This window comes from Phlebotomus papatasi, chromosome 1 (genome assembly GCF_024763615.1).
Source record: "Phlebotomus papatasi isolate M1 chromosome 1, Ppap_2.1, whole genome shotgun sequence".
In the NCBI taxonomy this organism is placed as follows: Eukaryota; Metazoa; Arthropoda; class Insecta; order Diptera; family Psychodidae; genus Phlebotomus; species Phlebotomus papatasi.
In genome coordinates this window covers 73,569,865-73,578,933 of record NC_077222.1, presented here as the reverse complement: position 1 = coordinate 73,578,933, position 9,069 = coordinate 73,569,865, and the positions used below count along the sequence as shown (strand labels likewise).

The 9,069-nt window shown below is 32.4% G+C and overlaps 1 protein-coding gene across 1 annotated transcript in view; it reads left to right on the top strand.

Annotated features, from left to right (window-relative positions):
* Window positions 1-1,837: 1,837 nt before the first annotated feature.
* LOC129801514 (ras-like protein family member 10B) overlaps window positions 1,838-9,069 on the top strand; it is a 36,304-nt gene continuing 29,072 nt past the window's right edge. Inside the window, 2 exon segments of the mRNA XM_055846658.1 lie at window positions 1,838-2,061; window positions 5,708-6,348. Coding sequence (XP_055702633.1) covers window positions 6,112-6,348 — 237 coding nt within the window. The 5' untranslated portion in view covers window positions 1,838-2,061; window positions 5,708-6,111.

Below are 9,069 nucleotides of genomic sequence, written 5' to 3'. Positions count from 1 at the left end.
CGACATTTTCGCATATTTCTAAAGGAAACTAGATTTTAACATGATGTAATTCAGATAGACAAAATAATTGTGAATCTAAATAAAATAATTGTGAGGACCAGCTTCATTTAGAAATATGAGAAAAAGTCGTATAACAATCTAGCCCTACAGCTCAAAGTAACCCCACCTTTCCCTATTGTTAGAGTTAGTCACATTAAGAGTAAAAATTATAAATAATTTAAGAAATTAAAATTAAAGGACTTTAATTTAGACAATATGAATCAATCACCAGAGATTCTTTACTGAAAAAATTGGTATTTATAAGTTTTGACACTAATAATGCTCATAAGGTAATGAATATCATATGCGCTGAAAATCTATTTTCGTGTCTGCCTCGTTTTGTCCCATACCGTCCCATCCTGTTCAACTGTCCATCCATCGTATAACCACTTCTGAAGACAGAACGAAGTGAGATGCAGCAAGTGGTTTTCGGATTTCGGCAAAGTCAATGAATGGCTAAAAGTAGGAGATGTCAGATCCATTCGCACCTCCCCCACCTTTCGTTATTTTCGAACACCACCAAATTTTGTATTCTCAATAACTCAGCCCTTACGACATTGATCAGTCTCAAATTTTAGTACGTTATGGCTGGACCCAAGAGCTTTCAACTAAAATTTCCATTTTGAAATTTTACATGTTTAAATATGTACCTCAGAAATTTTAGTAACTTTAGCTTCTTTTAGGTCATTGAACAAACTTTTGCATAAAACTGATATTATCTGATCACATCTGATTTGGCCTAAAAAATAAGAAAAAATAATATGTAGCAATTAACGCAATGCGGATAAAGTTGCAGTGATTTATAAACTTTTGATAATAATCCATGTTTCTAAAGCAATGATTGAGCTTGAGAATAATTCGAATACATACAAATACAAATTTTAAAATTTACGAAGGAATTCTTTATATTTGAAAATTTGAGTTTTCTACTTAACAATGACAAATGAGGAAGTTGTTCCAGGTAATTTAAATTTTTAGGCTTTCTTAACTGTTTCAAAAAAGGTTACTGGAAGAACTTTAAGAGTTTCAGTATTTGATATCTTAAGTTGATGAACAACGGATCAATTTCAGGTTAATTTTCATGACATTAATGCCTTTTATTAAGTTCCGATAAAATTTTGGTATTTCTTTCTGAACTTAATCATCATGATGTTAATAAAGTCAATGAGGAAATAAGAAGTTGGCTATATTGAGGTACGTGTAACTTCATATTAGATTATTTCTTGGTCCCTAATACATATATAAAAAAAAGTAAAATTAATTATCTAAAAAAATATGCCACAAACATCAAATTTGTATTCAAAGATGTGGTAAATATAAGCGAGGAACTGATTTACTTCAAAATCAAAATGCACATAAACTGCATGTTGTAAAGCTCTGTTGAATTATCTAAGCTTTCATGTGAATGTTACTTTAGCGAAATGAAATCTTGTCTGACAGCCTGAGCGTCTGTATGTACCCAATAGATAAAGTGCATATTCTATTCAGACATTTGATTTAATTTGGAATAAATGCTGTTAGCATATTTGCTATGTATATATACTTATATATTGCAGATGGTTTGGAGAGTGAGAGTGAGAGAGAGCTTTTTGTGGGAGAAGTCCAAGTGAGACTTTCTCCCACGCTCTTTGACTCAGATGTAATCTCTCAATGGCTTTTCCCTTACACAGAGCACAAATTGCTGAACATTTTCCGAATTTTCCTTTCTCCCAGCACATCTCACGCATCTGCTCTCATGCTGTTCGAGGACTATTGCTCACTGGTGTCCCGACGTTCCGCTCAGTACAGAATGGTCCATGACTGTGATCGTGTCGCAAGGGAAACGCTGTGTGAGACTTTTGCAATAAAAATACACTCATTTCAGTGCTCCATCCCTCCCGCACCCACCCCACTGGAAAACTCATCTATTTTGATACACAATTTTTCCAAGCTCCGTAGGTGATTGTCTCGCATTTTTTTTTCTCACCGCCACCGGGAAAAGGGAGTGGTGCAGAGGGATACAGTGCTTTTCTTTTCCTCAAAGTAATTTTTAACTCCCCACCACTCACAATGTGTAGTAATTTGTGCAGAGATAACACGGAATTATGTAACAGAGTCTTGTGTAGTACTGTGGCCTAAATACCATCATCTCGCTCCCAAAATACAGTGAAATCACTTTTCCCACATTAAAGCTCCATCACTGTCGAAGACCCTAAATCCACCCAACGCTGTTTAGTTTCCTACAAAAAAAAAAAAAAAGAAATCATTCATATTTCTGGGTAACACAAGAAATGGTGTGAGAAGCAATTGTTGGTGAAATAATAGTGAATTATACCATAAGGGTAAAGTAGAATGTACAAATAACCCATACAAATAGTATAAAGAAACGCTGTGGAGAAATTTGTAAAAATATATACCCATATATTCTATATACATTTCAATTGATTGGCCAAATAAAGGAATATGCTCCAGGCCAATAAAGACAATTGGCGCCTATTGGCGGGATTTTGTCAAATTGCCCATTTTGCAAAAAAGGAAAATGTCAACGGTATATATAGATTAATTTCACACCATTCCACGTGTCCTTGAACTTTCCAATTTAATTTATATAGCAAATTTTCGCACATATTCTGTGAATTCATCAGAATTTCAAATAGTTCTAACTACAAAGAACAACCTTAATATTAAATTCAGATATCTTGTTTCTCGACAGAAAAAAAATTGGAATTTGCGTAGAAGTTTAAAAAATAGAAAAATTAATATTTGGCACTATAAAAAGTTAGAAAATGACAAGAGTTAGATTATATTTCGAATGTGATGTACAGAAAGGTATAAAAGATTTTTCATATAAAGTATGGGAATGCCAAAGTAATGTGCACATTTTTATACATAATATCTTACCTACGGAAAACAAATTGTTAATGGCAATCATGCCCATCGCACAATAACTTTTGTTTAGTAAACATGTTTTTGATATTTCAATAAGAGTGAGTGAGATCTAGATCTAGTCATCTCCCTCACACGTATAGAAAATTTTGAAAACATATTTACAAACAAAAATTATTGTGCGTTGGGCATTACAAATAGATAAGCATGATTTTTGAACCATATAATGATGCATTAGTTTATAGAATTTAGGACTTTTCAAAAAGGTGGATCATATTTGATATAAATGTCAAAAACGATACTACAGAATAAAGACTAGTGAATGACATTTCATATAATGAAAGCTCGCCTCCAGATTTTCAGTATTTAAAAGTTCAAAAGTTCCTCATGATTAGTTATAAAATTGAATAACAAAACAACATGAAATAAGAGAAAATAATCTCTATAAAACAACTCATTAAACAAAATAAAAATAACTGTGATTTTTATGTAATACTTTTTTCAAGGATTCCATTTGCACGGAAGTTCCAATTAAACTTTCAGGAGAGAAGATTATAGTTTAAGTTCTGGAAATTATGTTACATGAATTTCCTTATATATAACAGAGATGTCCCCATATTTCTTAAAGCTGTCTCTTTAATTTTCATGCACTCTGTGGTACATCATTAATTATGATGGTAGAGAAAACGTCTGTGGATAGCAATAAGATCAATAACAGTAAGTGGATATGGACAAAAACATAAGGAATTAATTAGGAAAGTACTTTAACAAGAGAAAATTCTGCAAGATAGTCAAAGTTATATCAATGTACAGACTTTTATACTATGATGATTATTTAGCTGCGATTCTTTCATAAACACAGATATAGTTATGAGACAGTCCGGCTAACCACCTTTGATAGAACTCATATTCTCATGACGTATGCATTAAATATCCTCAATACCAAAAAGGACCATTTGCAATTTCGTATATTTTCGCAATCATAGCTTTTTTTGAAAAATGATTAAAATCCGAGTTTTCCATATCCTCTATTTTGTAAAGGAATTCTGTAATTTTCGGGGCATTCTCACACGTGAGTTTGAAGCCTAACAATTCCAATCGAGTTTTTTGTCGTATCAGATGAATTCGAAAATGCAATTCACTGATTTTTGTTATGAAATCTCTTTAGGAGAGACCGGGGTAGAATTAGCCACGCATAAAATTTGACAATGGGTTGTTATAGCGTGCCTCAATCCTTTAAGGACGATAGAGATACACCGGCGTCCCAAAAAAAATTCCTCTTGCCTTTTCTGTTTTGCTATAAAAGAAGTCAGGAAAATGATTCTTTCTGACCCCCAATTTTTAATCCTCGAGTCCGTAAAAGGTTAAAAGGAACATTGAGGAAACCACTATTTATTCAAAGTATAATGACATCCCTTCCTTCCTATTCATTGAAATATTTATCAGCCTGACACAAACATTTATTTACAAATTAAACGCAATGAAAAAAATCATTTACTGGTAATTCACCTCCGATCTTAGTCGATATGCTTTATAAAATAATTTATCATTTGTATTGCTAGAAATCTCAAGTGACTTCTGACTTTGCCACATGGCAATTCTACGGTCAGAATCTTTTTTTTTTTTCAAAAAAAGCTCCCCTGAGCTTCAAAAGAAGTTTGTCATTTTACATTGATAAAGTATTACGGGCATACTACAATATTATGTTTATTAAGCTACTTAAGTAAGCCCTATAAGCTATGATACAATTTAAATTTGTTTTCAGGATTTTTCGAAAATTCGCGCTTTAAATATTGCATTTTAACCCTCTAAGGACGATTGGAACACCGGTGTCCCAAAAAGAAAATAATTTTTCCTGACTACCCAAAGTTATTTTTTTTTCTTATGTCTGTACGTAATTGTAAAGTAGAAGGTTGAAGGAATCTAGAATATTTTTTGCAAGTCTCTAGTTATTTGATATTTAGTAAATATTTAAAGTCAAAAATGACGAATTTTTAAATTCTCAAATTCATAATTGATTTTATTTATTTTTTATACTTCTAATTTTTTTTTTAAATAAAACCCTTTTGGCAATAAAAACTACAATATTCATACGTAATATTTTTCATTAAACCGAAAAATATTATTCATTGGTATTGTCAGAAAAATTACTTAAATTTTTGGGCTATTTTTGTCCCTATCGTTCATAGAAGCACAAAATACACAGAATCAGACTGTGTTAGACTTTTCAAAGTTAGATGTAAAACTTATCATTGATTATGTTTCCCAGTTTAATTTTTATTGTTGATTTTCAGTCTGTAAAAAGTGGCTCATCGTTAAAGGGTTAAAGAAGCTTTTTATATATTTATTATTTTAATTTCTCGTAGCAACTCAATCAAGAGAACAATTAAAATAATTTTTTTCACTAATTTCTAGTGTTGGTTACTTAATTCAGGCTTAATATATTAAAAAAAATAAGGTATTTAAGACTTAAAGTCACATTCTAGTTACATTTTCAATTAAAGAATCACGGACTCTTCAAGCTCGTACAAACATCATTAACTTCCTTATGTTTGATTGTTGACTGGGATTATCAAATATCCAAAACTATATTATTCTAGTTTATTATCCTAACATGTCCAACTAGCAATTTGCATTTTATTACTGTTCCAACAATGAAAATTTCTTAATTGATGTCGATTTATGTGTCATAGGATAAGTGATTGATTTAACATCACGCACTACTCTGTGTCAGTTAAAGTGTGAAATTTCATTGACTTTATCACAGAGTGTGCATTACATGATAATTTTATGTGGTTCACAGAAAACATCTTCAGCATTGCCCCCTGCCCTCACCCTTCACGCATTTATATGCAAATTTATGTCACATTCACGTGATTTATGTAAACCTTCTTGGAGATTTTTTTCCTCAACTTCAATCCCTCTTCTTCCTTCACCTCTGTGCACAATGGCATAGAGATAAGACAATTAGTTGACAATTTTCTGCTCAACTTTTGAACGAACAACAGTGCGGAAAATGGGATGTAAAATGTTCATCTTCCAACTTGTGATAAAGTGCACATTACCATAAGAATATAGTGACGTGCAAAATGAAAGTGCTCGAAGGAATATCCGATGTGTGAGTCGGTAGGAAAGTAAAGGTGATATTATAGTTTATCGTGAAATCACTAGCTGATTTATCTGGTGGTAACGAAACCACAAAATAATATGTGGAATATTTCATCGCCCACCCACTCGGAGTCACTGCTAATTGACAATACGTATTATTGTGACTATGGAATGGGAAAGAGCAAGTTGTGCTTAGGTATGAAAATACATATTCAAAATAGGTGCAATTCAGCATAGCGAATCACTCTGGAGGGACCAGAGCCTCCCTGGTTGCAAGGCCCCCTTAAAGCGGCTTTTCTGGGGGCCTCGGGTGTTGGAAAAACCAGTTTATTACAGGTAAATCAAGTTTTCATTCTATTATTGTAGAAAATTCAATGTTGCATAAGGGAAAAGAGGGTAGTTTCATGATATTCGCAAATACACAATATGTGGATAAGAAATAAATACCTTTGAATTGGGCATATCGATGGCTCAGAATATAAAACGAATAAGTCGCGAATAGCCAACTCTACAGGAGAGCAATTTCAAGTCGAAATTTTACATGCTGAGTAGGGGAGACCGGGATACAATTAGCCAGGGGTAAAAGTAGACAGTAGATTTTTTTCGTTTCCCTTAAAATGTACATTTAGCAAAGAATTTTTTAATGAAAGTAGGAACACATCCCCATATTTCCAGAAATATTTATAAGTCTGATTCTGTTATCCTACAATTTAGAAGCATTTTTACAAAATGGGTATAAAATTGTAGTTTTGATGTTACAGTTTTTGGCCCAGCATTTGGTTTTCTGAGTTGTTAGTTGAAATCTTATAGTTTTACTTTGTTTCTGGTTTAATAAAGTTAATTAAGAGATATTTTTCACTTAGACAATAATTATCTACTTTTTTATATAAGATGATAAACACTGAAACAGCCCTCGGGGCAGATGTAGCCACTCTTCCGTGGCGAGGTAAAACTATTGATGATTTTTCAATAATACATGGATAATTGTTAGATGAAAAAGTACTATTGATATTCCTATTCCAAGCAATATTGCCATTCGGATGAGCAATTTGTGAAATAGATTTTTTTCAGGATGTTTGCATCAATTTTGCCGCAATTACAAGAATGCCATAAAAAAGTCGGCTAAAACCTTTTTCTTTAAGTTTAAGTGACATATTTAGCATCAGAGCATCCAGTTTAAAATTTCGTCTGTAAAACTCGTGGCAATTAGTACCCCAAAAGTGGCTATATCTACCCAGACTGGGACATGTGTAGCCAATGTGTCATACTTTTTTCATTATCCTCCCAAGAAAAAGACAAGGATTTTAGAGCTTTGAACTACACTGTTTCATATAGCCAATATCCTAATGCTACTTAGGAAACATAAAAATATTAGACAAATCTTATCATTTTTTCACAAATCATGCACGAAAAAAACCTCATTTACTGGCTCAAAGTACCCCGGTCTCCCCTATATGATTTTTAAGATTTGAAACCCCTACAACTTTGGAAATAATTAAGATTCCGGCATAATATTCGCAAGGAAGGTAGAAGGTGTCAAGGAGTACCCGAAAAGATAAAAAAAGTAATTTTTCAAGAAATCGATTTATTCGGCTTATAATACAGTGGCGGCCAAAAAAATAGAATCACTCCTGAAAAGTTGAGTTTTAAAAATTTAAAAGAAATTAGTTTAGAAATGTTAAAGTACTTGCCTTACGTCGAAAAAGTACAGTCTGGTCGCAAAAGATCTTTTTTTACTCAGAATGCGTCAACAATTCGAAAATCCTGAATTTTTGTTGTTTTCTCAATACCATTGGGACGTGGAACCGATAGCAACCATAATTTCGAGTCTTATGTTTACGTATACACTATATTGTGTTATGGATTATTGATTTTCGCATTTTACTGTGAGCAGTTATGACTTTTACGATCATTCCATGTTCTCGTAACTTCAACAATCTAATAGAGCCTCTAACGAGAAAGTTATACATTTTCTCCAATTTCTATTAGTTTCCTTTATCCAAACTTGGAAAATTAGTTGTTAAGACATTAAATAATTGCTGACATTACACTAAAATTTTGTTATTTTTGAAATACTCGAAATGAATTTCAGTTTATTGGCCATAAATGAAAGTGATTCTGTTTTCTTCCCAGCAGAAACTCACTATATTGACGCATTCTGAGTAAAAAAAAACAAACCTTTTGCGGCTAGTACTGTATTTTTTCGACGATACTTTATACATTACTTTAACATTTTTAAATTACTTTCACAATTACTTTAACATTTTTAAATTAAATTTTTTTAAACATACTAGAAAAAGTTAACAAAAGTTAAATAACTGAAGTATTCAGGAGTGATTCTATTTTTTTGGCCGCCATTGTATTCTGACAAGTCGATATATTTTCATAAAGCCAATACACAAAATAAACTTAATGAAGACTTGGTTTGAATATGGCTTCTACTCGTTGTGCAAATAGAATTGAAGAAAAATCAATTGCATAATACTATCCCTCCAAAAGAGTGATTATTGTAATGCAAACGAAACCAGAAATAGGGGTTTCAGTAATTTTATTCGTCAATTACATTGCAGATTTTAATTGCTCCCACCTCTTAGATCGGGAAAATTTTATAAAGTTAAAATTCCCGCCCATTTCTTTCTCAAAGATTCTGCGTATCTATCCTACTCTTTTGCACTTTTTTTTAATCTTTTGAATATCACGAAAAATTAAATTTAATTTCATCCCTATTTTGAGTCCGAGTGAAGGGGATACTAATAATAATAATGGTGGCACAATAATCTATTGAGGAAATTATACCTTCCCTCAAGGCGAGTTCGGAACATCAATTATTATTTTTTCGTATGCAGGAATGACGCTGTAAGTCCCATACCTCGTGGAATCAAGTGCAGTGAAGCTCACTGGATGCGATTCGAACACCTTTAACGCCAGAAAAATTCTGGTGACCTAAAGGGGATTTGAACCCTCATAACATCATAGAGCAAGTGCTTTACCACTTAACCCATTTGACCCATTTAGTGCCCATGGAATGAGATACACTTATGCAAATATTTTGAGAAA